The 20,167-nt window shown below is 40.1% G+C and overlaps 1 protein-coding gene across 3 annotated transcripts in view; it reads right to left on the bottom strand.

Annotated features, from left to right (window-relative positions):
* LOC121921321 (transmembrane protease serine 12-like) overlaps positions 1–20,167 on the bottom strand; it is a 30,862-nt gene that overhangs the window by 8,399 nt on the left and 2,296 nt on the right. The window contains exons 1-3 of one of the 3 annotated variants that reach the window (XM_042449232.1): positions 19,076–19,341; positions 15,878–16,076; positions 10,559–10,824 (exon numbers count right to left, since the gene is read on the bottom strand). In XM_042449232.1, coding sequence (XP_042305166.1) covers positions 10,559–10,824; positions 15,878–16,076; positions 19,076–19,172 — 562 coding nt within the window. In that variant the 5' untranslated portion in view covers positions 19,173–19,341. Of the gene's footprint in view, positions 1–10,558; positions 10,825–15,877; positions 16,077–18,066; positions 18,186–19,075; positions 19,342–20,167 lie in introns of those variants that run through there. The other 2 variants (XM_042449231.1, XM_042449233.1) reach the window with 2 other exon arrangements.

Here is a 20,167-nt window from a genome sequence, read left to right as displayed (position 1 = left end):
TGGGGGCCGAGAGTAATGCAGTTTGGGCCCAGGCCCTCCCAACCGGTTATGTCGTTAAGGAGCAGGTTAGGGAAAGTGGGCGAGGGGGAGGGATTGTCTTAGTCCATAAAAACATTCACACCTTGGCTAGAAGACCTGTCTGGAAAACTAGCCACATCAAGTGTATTTACCTGAGCCTGAAGGCCAGGGACAGTCTGGGGATAATGTTGGTCTACCATCCACCTCGTAGCCTAACAGACTTCCTGACCGAGCTGACACAGCTGGTCTCGGAGCTGGTGCTGGAGTCCCCCAGACTCCTTGATCTGGGGGACCTCAACATCCCCTTCGAGGCTGGCTCAACAGATCTATCAGGTGCAGCACGGGAGTTCATGGCTTCCCTGACAGCCATGGGCCTGTCCCAACTAGTCTCAGGTCTGACACATTGCGCTGGTAATACACTCAATGTGGTTTTTAGTACAGAGCAGGAATAGCCATGGTAGAGGTGACTCAAACCTCTGCTCTGTCATGGACGGACTATTTTCTAGTCAAGATGGGACTGAAGGCAATTACCCAGATCCTCCCCAGGGGGTGGAGGACCTATTAAGATAGTCTGCCCTCGAAAGCTGACTAGAGCGCTGCTGGCGGAAACATCAGTGCTTATCCGACAAGACACTCCTTGATAACTTACTGAAATCTTATGGAGTGGCAATAGGTGCAGCAAAGAATTATTTCTATGCTGAACGTATCGCATCTGCAGAGTCCTGTCCAGCACAGCTGTTCAGGGTGGTTAGAGAGCTAACCCAACTGCCTCCCACTCTGAACCCTTTACTTCAACCAACTAAAGCTTGCTGTGATGCTTTCAATGACTTTTTTGCAGACAAAATCTCTTGGATAAGGGCTGATCTTGACGCCAGCATTATAACAGAAACAATAAGAGAGGTGTCCAGAGTCTCCATGGACCATGTTAGACTGGATCACTTTGAGTGATGAAGTGGACAAGCTCCTTGGAAGTGTAAGGAAGACGACATGCGCTCTTGATCCTTGCCCATCTTGGTTGACTGCCCAGGGAGGGAATGCTATGATTGCACTATTGCAGTCCATAATTAATGCATCCTTTAGGGAGGGCAAATTTCCATCTCAGTTAAAATTGGCTGTGATTAAACCACTTCTAAAAAAAACCTCCCTAGATCCCCTGGAGAGAAATAACTACAGACCGGTCTCCCTATTACCATTCTTGGGCAAGGTGATCGAGAGAGCAGTGGCATTCCAACTCCAAGCTGTCTTGGATGAAATATCTGGACCCATTTCAAACCAGCTTTAGGGCGGGATACGGAGTGGAGACAGCCATGGTCGCCTTAATCGATGATCTCCGTCTGGGCACAGACAGGGGAAGTGTGACCCTGTTAGTGCTCTTGGATATCTCAGCGGCTTTAGATACCATCGACCATGGTATCCTTCTGGAACGCCTGAGGGAGTTTGGTATAGGGGGCACTGCACTCCAGTGGCTCTGATCCTACCTCTCAGGCAGGTTCCAGATGGTGAGGCTGGGGGACAGTTGCTCTTCTAGAAAAGAGCTAACATCTGGCATCCCCCAAGGCGCCATCTTGTCCCCCATGCTGTTCAACATTTACATGAAGCCGCTGGGAGAGATCATCCAGAGACATGGGGCGTAGGGTTATCAGTACGCTGATGACACCCAAATATACTTCTCAATGTCCCCGACTGTTACAGTGACTAAGGATGACATCTACCCTCTGAATCCCTGCCTTGAGTCAGTAATGGGCTGGATGAGGAAAAACAAACTCAGGCTGAATCCAGAGAAAATGGAGGTACTTGCCATAAGATCCTTAGGCCCAGGGAAGGAAATTTGTCAACCACTCCTAGACGGTCACACTTCCCCTGAAGGACGAAGTTCGCAGTTTGGGAGTACTTCTGGATCCGTCTCTATGTTTGTCATCTCAAGTAGATGTGACGGCCAGAAGTGCTTGGTATCAACTTCGGTTGATATGCCAACTGTGACCCTACTTAGACCGAAAGGACCTTGAAGCTGTAGTACATGCTCTGGTAATCTCTCGTCTTGGTTTCTGCACTGCGCTCTACATGGGTCTACCCTTGTATCAAGTTCGGAAGCTCCAATTAGTGCAAAATGTGGCAGCTAGGTTGGTCACCGGAAAAAGTTGCCAACATAACATTCTGAAAAGATCGAACACTGGCTTCCAATTAGGCGTCCCAGCACAATACGCAGGTGTTGGTTATTAACCTTTAAACAAAGCCCGACATGGCTTGGGCCCAAGTATTTATGGGAACGCATCTCGCCCTATACCAGGGAGCAACCGAGGAGCACCAAGAGCCGGGGACCGGGTGTGCGGTCCCCCGCAGAAACAACCGGGGGGCGCCGAAGCCAAAAAATAATAATAAATAATTTGTTTAAAAAAATAAATATATAAATAAACCAGGACAATGTAGGACAAAATTTTCAAATGGAAGACACTTTTTAAAAAATGGAGGACACGCGAAAAAATTTGGCTGATTTTTAAAAAAATATTAATAAATGCATGTTTCTGAGGCTTCTATAGACAATTGGCCCCCCAAAGACCCCGGCGGCATCGGCGGCAAACTGGGCTGGGGCCGATCCCAAGGCCTCACCGGCCGCATCAAGCCCCGCGGGGGCCGCAGGTTGCCTACCCCTGCCCTATACAATCCCGCCCCGCACTCTAGAACAATGGGAAGAAATTGTTAGAGGTACCAAGCCATCTAAATAATGTTTCGCTACTTTCCCAAAAAGCTGCCCCTAGACTATGGAGTGGACTCCCAGAGGAGATAAGCCTTGCTACATCCCTGGAAGCTTTTAGAAGGCGGTTTAAGACAGAGCTGTTTTCGACATGCATACCCACCTGAAACCTTCTATGAATTACAGACTGTTTTCTGTATGGAACAAGAGCATCGACCCCATTATTGTTGAGTTTATGTTTTTAACTGTGGTTTTACTTGTGAAGTAATATATTGTAATGTTTTTAATTGTATTTTTAAAACTCTGCTGTGATCCCGCTCGATCCAATTGGGAGAGGCAGGAAGCATAAAAAGCTCTATTATTATTATTATTATTATTATTATAAAATGTCCTTTTGGCACAGATTTAATAGGTATGAGAAGATTATTGAAAATTTTTTGGAGAAGTATGTAAAAAGAACAACTCTGTGAACTAGACAAAAACAAAGGTTTATGGTCTTTGGCAAACACACCCAAACATAAATGGGTACTGAATGAGTTTCATCACACCTGGAACATCAAGCAATTTACTACTTAGGGGTTTGCTTTTCTGAAAACGGCTCATGGAATAGCCATCTGAACAGCTGTAAATTTGAAGGCACAACATCTATTCAAACTGTCTTAAATTTGCTAGAGTCAAAGATGGAAATGCAATTGTGCCAACTGTAAGGTTTATATCACAGATTTCATGTTGGAAGCAGAGGTAGGGGAACTATTCAGACAAATAATTAGAGGTCTTACAAAAATAAAATTTTAAGAACAATTTTAGGCCTTCATCAGGATACCAGTCAGCTAAGTGAGCAATAAGTTGGATTAAGGTCGCCATATCTTTTACCTCTTTTATGCATCATTTCTTTATTTTGTAAAATTGAAATATTCGGGGTCAAAGAATTAGTACTCATACTGTTGATGAACAAAGAGGTTCTCATCTATAAAAATTCATAGCTACTACAGAATGGGAGGCAAATGAAAAATTTGGCCTGGATCTATAGAATCTAAAATCTGGTGATATACAGCATAGTAGAGGACTCAGCAAAGAAGGATGCAAGAGCATTATGCTCTGCGGGATAGTAATGTCATAAAGCTTCAAGTTTCCCTTTCTAAAAAGTTGTTTTTGGAGGAAAATATTTATCAGAAATAATCACAGCCTCTCTTCATAGGGGCGTTTATAGTCCTACAATTCCAACAAGAAACAACTACATCGAAGGGGAATATAAAAAGAATTCCAAGGAGCACGTGTATTTGCATTTGTGGAAGTGCGGATATTGAAGACACATACACTATACAGTATGCTACATGTAAGATATACAGTAAAAATTCCCAAGATATAGTTTCTGAAGAAGTTTAGAACTGTAGCTAACCAAAATGACTTGGAGAAATCACTTACAGGTGGTCACCACACCGGGATACGAATTGATCGCGTTACGAAATTTTCCTGGGATAAAGCGAAAAAGTTAGATTGGAAAAACTGTGTACCGGGATAACGATGTTTTTTTCGGGTTACGAAATTTATTTCGGTGCGGAATTCAAACCAAGCGGCGGCTAGCGCGTTCCAAGCGCTAAAGGAAAGCCTTTTCGGGTTGCGAAATGTACTATCGGGTTCACGAACGGAGGCGGCAACGAATTAATTTCGTAACCCGAGGTACACTGTACTTGTAGCTAATACAACTAGGTCTGTCATGTTCAACACTGCTAGATGTGCTGTGAAAGCAGTAAACTTAGATTAGACTTGGAGAGAAAGCGGCATGGGAATCTGCAGTAAAAGATATTAAGTTGAATAAAAGATGGAAAAGGGTGATGTTCTTGTATGAAATATTTTGAAATTTGTGTAAACATATTGCTGTAGATGTTTTTCAGAGCTAATAGACTGGGGAAGTTTAAAATGGTTTTAAATTATTTTTGTAATATGATGACTATAGCTGTATTTGGTTGTCATGAAGGGGGGGATAAACTGAAACTATATTGAATAAATGTTGGTGACAGACTACTAATATAAGACATCCCCTAATAAGCCTAGTGTGTCTTCTGAGGAAAAATAATGTGAATATATTATTTTAATTATTAAATTATTATTAACCTTTATTATGCCGCGCTGAAAACTTACACGCGCTGTACAGAGCAATCTTTTAGTAGAAACGGTTCCCTGCCCTCGGGCTTACAATCTAAAAGGACATGACGCAGAAGGAGAAGGGAGTGGTGGAGGGATGTAAGACAATGTCTTATTTTGAGGAAACACGGTAGCAGTAAGAAGTCCCAGGCATGTCTATATATTATCAAAAATTAGGGAGAAATTAATAGGACCACTTCAAAGTGTAATGAACGAAAATCTTGCAAAAGGGAATACCAAGACATGGAAAACATCATAATAACTTAATTCCAAAAGAAGAAAGGACCGAGAGGATGTTAAAAATTACAGGCCAATATCTCTTTTAAAGTCGGACTACAAAATCTTTACAGGAATTTTAAGAGCAGAAAGGTTAAAAAAATATTGGGTAATTGGATTAATAGGGATCAATCGGGCTCTTTACCAAAAAGACAAAAATAAAAGACAATATCAGAACTATTATAGATATGGTTGAGTATTACTGAAAAAAGAAAGGACAGGCAAGGCTTTTAGTTTTTCAACGCTGAAAAGGCCTTCGACAACCTAAATTGGGAAATATGAGTATGCGTGTTTAAAGAATGAATTGGGGGAAAATTTATAAATGGGTACCAGCAATATTCAGGAGCAAAATGCAAAAGCTTTAATTAACCGGACAAAACTAAATATCAAAATTGAAAAGGAACCAGGCAGGTTGCCCACTTTCACCTATATTTATTACAGCTTAAGAGATATTGAATAACAAAATTAGGAAAAAACAAAGAATATACGTGGGTAAAAGTTAAACATTCGGAATTTAAATTAAGGCTATGCAGATGACCTGTTCTGACATTATCGAATCCCTTGGAAACACGACCTTTAGATTCAACACTATTAGAGAATTTGGCGATTGCAGAGTCTCAAAATCAACAAAAATAAAACAATATATTGGGCATTGAAAATGACTAAAAAAATAAAGAAGAAATTCAAAGAATATCGGGATGTGAAATAAAAGAGAGAAATCAGATATTTGGGAATACAAATTACAAGAAAAAATTCAGATCTTTTTCAAAAATAATTAGAACAAGTGGGAAAGAGAAAAAAGATCTGAAACAATGGAATAACTTAAATTTGTCTTGGTTATGCGGATTGCCACTATACAAATGAAGTAAACCCATAATTACTTTTTTTATGTCAGAATATCCCATAATTATAAATGATAACATTTTCAAAATATGGAGAAGGATATAACTAATTCAAATTTGGAACAACAGAAGCCAAGAGTCAAATTAAAAAGTTTTGCAAGATAAAAAGAAGAAAGGAGATTAGGATGCCAAATTTCAGGATATACAACTACGCAAGCGCCTGTCTTAATTGGATAAAAGATTGGATACAAATTAAAAATCATGAATTATAAGAATTAAGGGATTCGATAAAGTCTAGGGGTGGCATGGAACTTAATTTAATGATAAAATTAAAGTAATCAAAACTTCAACAATCACTTGGTAGAGAAAATCTTTATTTAAATCTGGAACAAAAATATAAGCCCCATATTACAAAAAATTCCAGAGGGACTCAAGTACGAAGCCTTTTTAGGAGAGAAAAAAATGAAAAAAGAGATTGGATATCATATGAAGACTTACTAAAAAAGAGGTAGGACAATAAAATAAAAACGATGGAAGACTACTCAGCAGAAGCCTGAAATGTAACTTGGTTCCATCTATACGCAAATGGGGGCAAGATATAACATTAGACCCCAAGGAAACACAACACAATTGAAACCTGGAACGAACGACCGCAACCTGGGCAACCAGAACAACCCTAATACCACCTGCATGAATGAACAAAAAAATCAAACTTATACAAATGAAAAACATAGATCGGAAATGGAAAATGAAAACAATAACAACAACTTTAGAGATAACTTGGGCACAGGATATTGGCAGGCCAATAAGTTAGAAGGATTGGGGAAAAAATTGGAACAAAAGAATAAAATACACTGCTGTGGCGAGATATAAAGGAGAATTAGCTATAAAATAGCAATATAAAAGGTACCTACAACCACAGAAAATAGTGGAAGAAAGATAAACAAAGAAGCAGAGCTAGAATGTTTGAGAACTGTAAAGAAAATGTAGGAATCATGCAAACACGGGTGGGACGTGAGAGAGCAAAAAAAAAATTGGAAACAAATAACTCGGGAAAGATAAGAAAAATATAAACATTAAAATAAAAAAGGATATAATTGGTTATTTTGTTGGGAATAATAAGCAGACGAAGCATACTCGAAAAGAACATAAATGGGAAACTGATATCTAGTTGATAACCGGCGGCAGAGGAAAAGGCCTTCTGCAAGGGAATGGAAATTAAAGAAAACCCAACAGTGGGGGAAAAAAGGGCAGACCAGAATACGATAATGATGATGTGATAAAGTGAACATGTTTGCTTAGAAATGATTCGCAATGAAGCAGAAGAAAGATTAGCAAGGAAGGAGGGGAAAAAGAAAACGGCCTAAGATGGTAAATGATGTACTTAGGATATTAAGAAGGTGTTAAAGTGCTAAGGAAAAAATAGGGATTATAGAATAGAAGGGCAATTGTAAAAAGTAACAATAACGTTAAAACTTATAAAAAGGACTAAGGATAATATAACACTAAGGAAAGAGTATCAAAAGCATAAACAATATTAGTGATAGATATTACATATTTAAAGTAGATATAGAAATTAATTAAAGGAAACAGTAAGTAACTTTGTGTCAACAGAAATATAAAGCAGTACATTAAAGAAGCAGTCAAAAAGGGGAACATTCTCCATAATATCAACTACAAGGACAGGAAGGAAGTCATGTTTAAATGATGGTAATGGTGATGTAACGGTAGCTTTTTTGCTTCATCATTTTTATTTATCCTTTCTGCTTTGGTATTTCGATTTTTTGCATGTATATCGAGTCTAAAAGTTATTATGTATTAGGCAGATAATATAGAATGTGGTGTGGTCGAGTTATTTTTTATTTGCTGTTTTTTAACTTTCCTTTCTGTTGTTTTTCATTGTTATTAGGTAATGAGAGGTTTAATGGTGTTTTGTGTTGTAAATAATTTGTATTTTTGATTTTATAATAAAATTCATTAAAAAAAAAAAAAAATAAGTCCAGCATGTCCCAATGAGTTGCTAGGGTGTACTGTTAATCATTGGGAAGTGGCACAAGTTGTTTTTGGACAAAAGTTGGGCTTCAAGAGTCTCATTCAGCTTAGCAGTAGTGGGGGGCAGCGGCGTACAGAACCTTCACAATTGACCACTGCTTTTTTTTCTGTATTTGTTGCCATATTTTAGTTATCACTAGAGTTGATTCTGTCTGCTTGGGTTGTAGCAATTCTATTGGAGTATCATCTGTTCCTGGTGATTTATTCTTCCTAGTATTTCTTACTGCAGCTTCCATCTCACTTCTCCAGGATTTGGGGTTCATCTTCATATGGTTCTTCATTCCATGTGTCATTCTTTTTTTCTTCTCTCTTATATGGCTCTTCCATTTTAAAAATTTTTTTCTTGATCTTGTTAGTATATTCTTCTTCTGATCATAGAGCACCCCTGCTCTTGGTTTGAACTTTCCTTTGAGGATCTTGAAGAAGAAGTCGCTAGTTTTTTATTTTTTTGTTACTGCTTTTTGTTTCTCTGAATTGGTTATTATAGTAGTTTTCTTTATTCTTATACACTACCGTATTTTCCAGCATATAAGGCGACTCTTGAAGTCTGCCTTATGCGCCGGATTTTTACCCCAGAGACAGGTGAATGGCATAGCCACCTCCCTGTCTCTGGGGTCCTTGCTGGAAAAGAGCCGGCCCCTTACTCCTCGGCGCCGCCGCCGCTGGGGATCCTCCAATCCTCCAGCAGCTTCAGAAGTCCGCTGCGGAAGCTGCTGCTGCCATCCGGGATCCTCCGCTCTTCCAGCGGCTTCTGTGGCGAACCTCTGAAGCTGCTGGATCAGAGGATCCCTGGCGGCGGCAGTGGCATCGAGGAGTAAGGGGCCAGCTCTTTTCCTCTGCCCGTCTGGCTCTGGAGCCACTTCCCCACTGCCTTTTGGAAGAAAAATGGCGAGAGCCCAGCCACCGCGGATCCTCTCTCAGGTCTCCAGAGAGGCCCCTCCAGCTGGCACGAGACCCCCTCAGGGGAGGCCAGGGATGCTGCCGGCGGGCGACTTGGGGGTCGCCTTATACCCCCAGTCGCCTTATACGTCGGAAAATACGGTAGTTGTCAGACAATTGCATTCATGGTTCTGGTATTGTTCCTATCTCTCTCTTTTTTAGCTTCTCTTCTTTCCTTTACAGCTTGAAGTGTTTCCTATGTTATCTATTGTATCTTCTCTTTCCTTTTGGCCACTGTTAGTCTCCATCTTCATTCTTCCTTTACTATGTCCTTGGTTTCTGATCATAGTTCCTCTAGTTCCTGTTCGATTATGCTTAATAGTGCAAATCTATTTCTTACATTATTTGTAATTCTGTTAGTATATTTTTCATATCATATTTTGGTATGGTGATTGTTTTTGTTTCCTTCTTCATCTTTATTCAAATCTGATAGCCATGTTTAAATATTTGAAGGGATGTCAAATTGAAGATGGGGTAAGCTTGTTTTCTGCTGTTTCAGAAACTAAGGTCCAAAACACACTGCAGAAATAATCCTGTTGGAGACGACTTTAACTGCCCTAGCTCAATACTGGGGAATTCTGGGAACTGTGGTTTTGTGAGACTTTAGCCTTTTCTGCCAGAGATCTCTGGTGCCACAATAAACTACTTGATCAAAATGTACTTCTACAGGCAAGATATATTGCAATTCCTGAGAATCTTGTTAAAGAAAAGACTTTCGCACTCACCTTACCCGGAATTGGCAAAGTGCAGCCTATGAGTTACATGTATTTCTTCATGCCCCAAGGCCATTTTTGCTTTCTGTTTGGAAAAAAAAGTCCCCTTCTGAATCTTAGGAATGTAGGAGAGGGCTCTAATCTGAAAACATGGCTAAGACCATAATGCCCCCTGGATTCCTCAAATATCTATTTAAGGGAACTGGGGGTAGAAACCTTCAGGGATCCATGGGTGCCAATAGGGATCCAGAACCTGATCTGTAGTAGGGATGATGGGGCCTTCATCCCCCTTCCCCCAATAGCATCGAATGCTACTTAGGGGCGTGGGCATAATTTTCCTTGTTTTTGGCCTCACTGGGTAAAGTAAGCCCAAGAAACACCATTTTTAAAAATTTGATCAATTCCTGCTAGGCCTAAAACTGAACAGAGCGAGGGAAATATGCAAAGATTTCCCTACTCCTATCTCTTAGAGTGTATTTAGGGACAGACATATTGGGAGAGGCCTGCTAAAACAGTATGCAAAGAGGTTGCTTATTTTTGTTTCTGGCTTTTAAACTTGTTAGATGTTATGTGCATTTTTCTTATTTTAAGCCTATTTTAAGCCTATTCTTGCTGTTTGGGGAAGCAAGGTCAGAACAAATTATGTAAAACTGAAAATCTCTATCTTAAGTATACAGTTAAGAATAAGATGAAAATGCAACAAACAATTCTATCTCTGTGGATTGTAACGGCTCCCTAAACATTCATACCCAACCATTTTTTTTCTGCCATTATGAAATACTAGTAAATCTCTTCACAGGAAAGAAACTTTATATTTTTATGAGCTCTATTAGTCTCTTTAACAATAATTTACATTAAACTTTAAAAGGTTTTTTTTTTACCTTTCTCCTTTATGCTCCCCCATCCAGTTATGTAACATAAGGTTTCATCTGTTATAGGAAGAGAAGGGTCAGGTAAACAGATGGGCTGGATATAATCATTGAATATAACAGATCTTTCTAATTTAAGCAAAGCAACGTCATTTTCATAGGACTCCCTCTGGAAGTTAGAATGGATGTCAATAGCTGTGACCAGGCTCTTTACAGTATGACCCCGATGGTCAAAAAGGTGATGCAAACCAAGTACAACTCTCCAAAAGTCTGGATGCCTAGAAGAGAATAAAACTGCTTTAAAAATCAACATTTATTACATCACTTTACATCAGATGTTTTGTAAGTCATCTTGTACCTTTAAATATGCAAAATGATAAGCATGGGGCAAGACTTAAATTAGATTTATAAATGTCCTTCAAATAATAAATGTGGAATCTCATCATAGCAAATGGTTCAGTAATACATAGCAGTTTTAATGCAGTTTTCCTATGTGAGCAATTCACTAGTAGATAATGCTAACTTTCCCACATGAAAAGTCTATTTACAACTGGAGAAAATAGTTCTCGTCAGAAGCTGGTATACCAATATCAAGAGAATATCACACAATGATTAACAATGCAAATACTTAAAACAGGCAAAAATAATCCTATATGTGTGGAGCTGTTTCTTGAGCAGTGGCTGTTTTCTGTACCATAATAAATCACCTATTTATTTATATATTTATAATTAAATAATTTATATCCTGCTTTTCACCTGAATGGGATCCATTTTGAAAGAAACTGAATGAAGCTGCATAAAGCAGTTTGCCGTTGAGACCTATTGTTCAAAATAACCATTAAAAAGATGCATATTGCAGGTAACAAAATATTCTTCAGAACCTATGGAAATCATAACTTGCAAAATGAAAGAAATTACTTGCATACTCTAAAACAGCAGTTCTCAACCTGTGGATTGCCACCCCCTTTCGGGGTCAAACAACCCTTTCACAGGGGTTGCCTAAGACCATCGGAAATCACATATTTCCAATGGTCTTAGGAACTGAAACACCAGGGTCACCAAAACATGGAAGAACTGTATTAAAAGGTCACAGCATTAGGAAGGTTGAGAACTACTGCTTTAAAATGAATGAAACAGCATTGTATACCATAAGTATCTCACTGGGAGACATTAACTGTACTGCCTGAGTGAGGACCATATGTTTAGCAGCTAAAAATATGCAACTTCCTATATCTTTTGATGTGAGTTGTCAAATATAGCATGGATCTCATGAAATGTATAGAAAGAGTTCAGAATCATGTTTAATACAATGAAAAAATTTTATTCACAAGGGCACTACTCTTATGCAGGTTCACTTTGAGTAAGTTAGATTTTGATCCATACATCCAATAGTTATCAATGATGGCTAAAACCTGAAAAGGAGATAGGGACCAACATGCCCTGAGCAACCATTTTGTTACATTTTGGCAAAGTATTCACTTTCAGTTCTGCATTCAACTTTTACATGATTATATTTGCATTTGAAAATGTAACCACTTTTAGACAGGCAGCTACAGCAAAGTAAACTTTCAATTTCAACCAGCTCCTACACCCAAACATTCCCATTCAGTTGATAAATTTTGGTATTTAAATGCCCTCAGTGCATCCAGCCCAAATCAGGTTGCTAAGCAATGCTTCAGCTGCAAGTACAGCTGTGGGTGGGGGATGAAATTCTTTCTGGAGTGTCTAGAATTGTTTAAAATGCAAATTGGATGTAGTATACTGATTCAGTTGTAGTATATTTGGACTCCCCCCCTTTTTTTTTTCTTTTTATGTAAGAGGCTGCATCCATTTATTTGCTTGCTTTCCCCCTTAATTCTTGTTTTTGGCTTTTAAACTTGTTAAATGTTACATGTTATTTTAAGGTATTCTTGGTCTGTGGTCATACAATGAAAATGTGGTTTTATAATCAGTGGTCTAGAAATTTTGCTAAATAAGTAAACATTTCCCTTTGGGTGCAATAAAGCATGTTATTTCTGTTGCTGATTTTAATGAACAAAAGAAGATCCATGTTGATAAGGCAAAGACCTGCCTAGTTCAACATTCAGTGGCTGATCAGTTGCTCAAAGGAAGCTCAACCAACAGGATGTGACTGCTATTGCAACTGCAACCTCCCTCTTCTACTTCTCAACAACAAATACACAGATGCATGTTGCCTCCAGTGTTGCTGTGTGCCTTTAAGTCATTTCCAGCTTACGGTGATTCTTAGGCGAACCTTTCAAAGGGCTTTCTGGGGCTGAGAGTGTGTGACTTGCCCATCAGTTGATTTCCATGGCCATGCGGAGAATTGAACTTTGATCTCCAGAATTATAGTCCAACGCTCAAACCATTACACCACACTGACTGGCTGTTGCCTCTGATATTGGAAGTACAGTGGGCCCTTGGTATCTGCTAGTGTTTGGTTCCAGGACCCCCGGGGATACCAAAATCTATGGATGCTCAAGTCCCATTAAATACAATGCCATAGTAAAAAGTGTTCCTTTTCTAATAAGGCAAAACCAAGGTTTGCTTCGTGGAATTTATATTTTTTGGAATATTTTAAATCTGTGGATGCTTGAATCCATGGATAAAATATCCGTGGATATGGAAGGCTGACTGTAATTTATAGCCATCCTTGCTCAGTTGCCACTGGGGGCCCTAACCTTCATAACTTTATCCATTCTGCTTTTAAAGCCAGGTAAATTAAAAGCCACAGCTACAGCTTGTGGCAGTAAGTTCCATAGTTTCATTATACTGTATATTACGTGAAAAAGTGCTTCCTGTTACTTGTCCTTAATCCTTTTCACAACTCATCTTCAGTGGATGATCCTGGATTCTAGCATTATGAGACAAGGAGGAAAGTTTCTTCGTATCTACCATGTCTACTTTTATACCCCTCTATTATGTCTCCCCTTACTTTTTTCTAAGCTAAACAGCCCCAAAAGCTTTAATGTCATTACAGGCTAGCTTTGGCAAATACAAATGAATCTGGATGTCTTTTTCCCTTGTTCTTTAGCCAAACTCCAAAAACTCAGCATCTGGATGGTATGGAAACAAATACTGAAATCAAGTTTAGTGGTTAGAGGTAGCAACCACTAGTTTGCCCTTGACAATCACCTGACAAGTAAATCAAGAGATGATGTGGAAGGTGTTCCAGTGATGGTATAAAATCAACAGGGTTAAAGCATGGAATTTATCATTACCAGAGGTTCTTGCTTTCTGGTCAATGCTTAACAAGTGCTGCACTGAAGACAAAAAATGAAATGTGCACACATCCACTTTGTGTCCTACAGCAAGCAGACAAAAGGTGGATCTAGGAATGTATCTTTCTGGGTTCCTTGTTACAATATAAGGTTCCTTCATTAGGGATCACACCCATAACATTAGTAGTTGGGTTCTACAGTATTGTTTGCTGACACACCACTTAACAATATCCACTGAGCTACTATTTAGAATCATAGTCAGACGAGACCACAAGGGCCATCCAGTCCACCTCCCTGTCATGCAGGAACACACAATCAAAGCACACCTGACAGATGGCCATCCAACTTCTGTTTAAAAACTTCCTAAGAAGGCAGCTCTGCCACATATGCAAACTTCTAGATCCCTTTTGCATGAACTGTTGTCAAGCCAAGTGCCAACCAATCTATATCTGAGCCTTTCATTTTTCTGCCTAGGTGTGGCACATTACATTTCTACCTGTTGAAATTCATTTTGTCAGATTTGGCACAATTCTCTAATCTGTTAAGGTAATTTTGAATTATGATTCTGTCCACTGGGATATTGGCTATCCCTTCTTATTTGGTGACATCTGTAAATTTGATAAACATGCCCTCTATTATATCATCCAAGTAATTGATAGAGATGTTGCATAGCACTGGGCCCAGGACAGACCCCTGTGGCACCCACTGGTCACTTCTCTCCAGGATGAAGAGGAGCCATTGGTGAACATTCTTTGGGTTTGGTCAGTCAACCGACTACAAATCCACCTAACAGTTGTATCATCTAGCTCACATTTTACTAATCTTTTTGTGTAAGGATATCATTTGGGTGAGTTCATCTATATTAATTCAATAAATGAAACAGCTTTATTTCCATGCAATCTCTTAGATAGAATCTCATGCACCAGATTTTATAGGGTCAATTGGTCCACCTACCCTTTCTTTCTTGTTCTCCCTTGGCTGGCTGAAAATAGAAAGTTGGCCTTACCATGAAGCATCCTTTCAGTGAAGAGGGGAGCAGCAGGCAGACCCCACCTATAAAATACAAGGCCTTTCCTGTCAAGGGAAAGGGTGGGGTGTGTGTGAGTGTGGATTGTGTTTGCATATTTCCCCTGTCAGTTAATTAGGAATTCCAATGACATGCCTGTTTCTTCTCTTTGCATCCTAAAACAGGAAATTAAGTTATTTCATTAAATACATTCTGGCTAAACGTTTCTGACGTTTCTGGTTCTTAATTTTCTGCAAGTTATTCAACTAAAGTAGTCCCTCTAATGGGTAGACAAGATTTCAATTGCTTGCCCCTGCCTGCTATCAAAAAGGAACGTTTTCCTGCTGCTGAACTCCTCACTGACTGGAAGGACCTCTCATGGCAAGTTTAACTGTCCATTTTGCAAACTACTTCTGTACTTTTTATCTTTCTTGCCACAAGTTTGCCTTTACATTCTAAAGCTCTCCAGACAGACTAGCACCCTGCTTTCCTTCCCCTGGCTTCTTCTTACAGAATGTTTTTGGGTACCCACTTCCTCCTTCCCCCATCAATTTTGGTTTTACTCAGCTGTGGCTTATCCCTAATGACATTGATTCCCATCATCCACCATAGTATAAACAGAAGTGAAAGGCTGGCCAACCAACATCATAAGAACTCTGGCCTGTTACAGACTGCCAAAATAAAGCTGCTCCGGGTCTCTTTGGAGGTATGCTATTTAAATGATGCATGGGTCCTAAGAGTCTGGAGGTCGCGCCAAAGACACACTCCATTCCTAAGCACTGGAGTCCAGCTTTGGTGCAGCTTCCAGACTCTTAGGATGCATGCATCATTTAAACAGCATACCTCCAAAGAGACCCGAAGCAGCTTTATTTTGGCAGTCTGCATATGCAGATACCTTTTATATGTAGGTTTTACTCCAATAACAGGTGCCACAAACATAGAGTATGAGTAGGCTGATAAACATTGAGAAAAACAAAGTGAATTCACATATAGCTGAACAAATACTGAAATTTTATAAATTTACAAATAAAATAAAATTTAAAAATAAAATACTACATTCACCTAAATTTATAATGAAAGGATTCAAAACTAAGAGATACCTACTTCCATCTTTTAACACAGTGGGCTGCTGTCAGCACAGAGTTCTTATTAATTAAAGCTCCACCACAAACATGGTGATATCCAATACCAAAGCGGTAAAGCTGAAGGCTAACTTGCCATGGCCATGCCCCAAGCTGAGCATCACGACCACCTATAATCCGAGGCTCTGTTCTGAGTTGCACAGCAGGCCTTAACCCACATTCTAGAAACCAAAAGAGAATTATAATGGTGAGATGAAATGCTTGCAAGCATTTCATAAAAGATAGCCTATATTCAGAAATACACATTTAAGAAGATCCTAGGACTGCTCCTTCAAATTTATCCACCTGTTATACCAATTCTATTACCAGATCATTTTCTGCTGAAGAGGATATCCTTTATTCAAGAAACCAAAATCTGAAATGCTCCAAAATCTGAAACTTTGTGAGCGCCAACATGTTTTGAGGCAGTGGTTGCAGTGCTCTTTCTCATTCGTTTACATGGAAGAAGAGGGCTGCTGGTGGGCTTCTTAGACATCTGTACTGTCGTTTTCAGTGAGGCTGGAGATAGATGCAAGGCTTGAGAGTGACACGAGGATCTGTGAAATGGGGCACCATTTGTACCAAGCACTGTGCTTGGATTCTCACCATTTCACAGATTGTCATGTGTGTCTCTAGCTGCAACTCTCTCTAGCCTTACAAATACAGTACATGAAATACTACTTGTATTCTAAAATGTAAAATATTACAAAAAAATAAAATCCAAACTCTGAAGCCCTTCTGGTTCCATGCATTTCAGATGAGGGATACTCAATTTGTATTTAAGGATGGAAACATTGGTACAATATATACTCAACTATAAATCAACCTTATGTATAATTCGAGGGCAGGTTTTGAGGCCAAAATTATGGATTTTGAGATGACTCATGGATAGGTTGAGTGTAAAACTTGGCGGGTTCTTCAATGTGTGTATGCGAGTGGCAAGAGGGAAGCAGCAGTCAATACGAAGCTTCAGTGTTTCAGCCTTTACTCCCAAGACCGTGAAGTGTGCCATCAATCAGTCACCAAGGCTGCATCCATACCATAGTTTGTGGCACCAGAGCTCTCTGACAGAGGTGGCTAAACGTCTTACAGACAGATCCCAGAATTCCATAGCACTGAGCCATGGCAGTTAGAAGTGGTGTCAAACTGGGTTATTTCTGCAGTGTGGATGTAGTCTTGTCTCAAGTCAGAATCATAGAATCTAGGAGGCAACGTTTAACAGAAAAAAGAAGGTGGGTGCATTTCTCAGAGGGAACACCATGTGTGTTAGGCGGTGGGTTTGAGTTGGCGCTTGAGATCTGCTTGGAAAAGGAATGTGCTTTAGAAGGATCATTCTGTCTCAAGCCCATTGCCTAACTAACACATTTGCCCTTCCCTTCCAAGAAATGCACCCTGCACTTTCCTTCTACTGAAAGAGCAAGTAAAGTCAATAAAATGTACAAGTCTCAAGTTCAGTCAGTCTGTCATTTTTCTGAAGCTACATGAGTCTGACTGAAGTCCCAATTGACTCAACGCTACTGGCCATAAATCGGAGACAGGAATTGAGGGCACACAACAACAACAACAGACTCTAGTAATCCCCAAACTATGCTCTTTAAGGGATTTTGGATTTCTTTTTTTTAAAATTTTATTGACTAAACAACGAGACATAACAAACAAATAAGGACATAAACAACAAAACCAACATCTAACACAACAAGACAAAGAAGAAAACAAGCAAATAACCAGAAAAAATATACATGCTTATTTTCTCATCTTAAAATTGTCCCTTCAAGTACTTCCAACACAGTTTGTGGTATTTAACTAATTTTAACATTACATCGTATTCCGCTAGGTTGAGACCTAAAAACAAAACCTAGCTTTTGCTATCTTATCTAAATATAATCTTTATACAATGAAAAAAGGAAAAGAAAAAACCCACAAAAATATTAATGCCCACAATTAATTTACCTTGAAGAAAAAAGGACAAAACTAGACAAATATAAACCTCTTGGGTTACTGTTCTTTTAAACTCTAAATTATGTATAGCTTCTTTAATCCACAGTATATTTCCAAACATTCCCATCTTATATTAACTCTCTTCACATCTTTATTCTTCATACTCTCTGTTAACATATCCATTTCTTTGGCTTCCCATAGCTTATTTAACCATTCTGATTCACAAGGGATTACCTTCCTTTTCCAGTATTGTGCATATGATTCGACCTAGAGTGACCATATAAAGAATTAAAAAGCACTTCTTTTTTACATTAGGATCACCCATTACACAAGTCATATTCAACAAAAAAATGCGAGGATCCAGTGGTATATCCACCTGGAGAATATCAGTCATTACTCTGTGGATGTTCTTCTGTGGAATCCCAGGCTATTGAACACGGCTGAGGCTTCTGAGAGCTGGAATCTCTAGGTCCTCCAGTGCAATTCTGTGGCCAGCATCTGACAGACACTGACCAGAGAACCACACTGGAGGATCTATGCCTATTCTTCTCTCTACAGATCTCTAGGTCTTTCAGTGCAACTTTCAGTTAAAGCTGAGCACTGAGTTGCGCTGGAGGACCTAGATATTCCTAGAGAGAACATATTAATCAAATCCATGAATAATCAAAGCCACAGATATAGAGAGATGAGTGTATTTTAGGGACTGTGATGTGGTTGCAGTGGTTCTATCAACCGCTGGTCCTCCAGATGTTTTTGAATTCCTCTCCCAGATTCCCTCATCATTGGCCATGCGGGCAAAGGCTTCTGGGCACTGAAGTCCAAAATAGCTGGAGGATCAAAGGTGGGAACCTCTGGAGGAATCTCTTCACAGACTCATAGTTGGAAGAGACCACAAAGGTGTTTTTCCCCCCTGAGAAGTCACAGACTGAGGGCGAGTGAGCAGTGTACACACAGCGTATCGCCATTGGAAAAAGCTTCTGGGGCAGTGGCTTCCCTCAGAAGAGAGCTAAAGGGAACGCGCGCTCCTCCTTCTCTCAAAACGCCCGAAGCGCCATTTTGAGTTCCCTCGCGCTGCCTGCTAGGCTCCTGTTGGGGCGGGCCCTTTCCAAGCGCATGCGCACTGCCTCCCGACGGTTGAAACGCGCCAAACATTCAAGGAGCCTTGGTGGTGGGGGGGGGGGGGTGTTGGCGGCTTCGACGCTTTTTCTGCCCCATCCCACAGCCTCCTTGTCCCCGCCCTCACCGCGCGTGGTGGACCAATCAGCAAGCGCGGTTTCAGGCGGTGGCGCCTCACTCAGCATAAGCAGCAGCCAAAACAAAGCGGCCGCGGCGGGGCGCATGGTCCTTGGGAGGAAAATAAGAAATGATCATTATGGAACCCTCCCTTCGCGCTCTGAGAGCCGTTGGGCGTCACGTGACGGCGAGGAAAGCGCGCGCGCCCCTTTTTACCTCATGACTTTTTTTTTTACCTAGCGACTTATAAACGGTCGCTTTTTAAAACAAAAAACTGGTCTTTCCGTCGCTTGTCAAGGTCCCTGCAAAAATAAATCCCATTTGGGTCCGCTTTTACTGCTCTGGCTCAATGCTAGGGAATTCTGGGAATTGTAGAATTCAAAAGATATAGCCCTGTTAGTCTGTAGAATCAGTACATAGATCTTTTAGCTCCTTTGAGATGCACTCAGAGAAAGTTGGCAGCATGAGCTTTCCTAGGCTTAAGGCTGCTTCCTCAGGTGCATTTGGATATAATGGTAATAATAATAATAATAATTGTAGAGGGAACTTGTAGCACCTTTTGAGACTCACTGAAGTCTACAAGATCTCTACCTACTGGGAACTGTAGTGAGACATTTAACCTTCTCTCTGAGAGAGCTCTGGTGCCACAATAAACTACTATTCCCAGGATTCCCTAGCAGTGAAAGCGGTAATGGATTATTTCTGCAGTGTGTTTTGGACCTCTTAGAGGGATATAAGCAGAAAATGCCCACACAGCCTTCCTCTTTTTTGTTGTTGTTCCTTTATTGTAGCAGTCACAGTGATGGCAGTGTTTTGTAAAAGCACATGTTCCAACTGCATAAAAGTTTCCTTGGACACCCCCCTCCCATCAAAAAGCAAACAGAAAACATAGATAAGGCATATTTGCTCCTTGCCTACATCACTACAAAGGTCAAGTCTGAGATGCTAGAATTGGTATCTATCAAAAATTGGTCTTCTGTTTTCACCAAGATTGCTTGTGAGCTTAAAACTACAGTAGTCCATTTTTCACTGCAAGTCGGTAGGGCTTGCCATACAGGCCCAAAACACACTGCAGAAATAATCCAGTTGGAGACCGCTTTAG

The sequence above is a fragment of the Sceloporus undulatus genome, chromosome 2, assembly GCF_019175285.1.
Source record: "Sceloporus undulatus isolate JIND9_A2432 ecotype Alabama chromosome 2, SceUnd_v1.1, whole genome shotgun sequence".
NCBI lineage: Eukaryota > Metazoa > Chordata > Lepidosauria > Squamata > Phrynosomatidae > Sceloporus > Sceloporus undulatus.
Note: the sequence above shows the minus strand (reverse complement) of the source record. Positions and strands in the feature narration are given on the sequence as shown.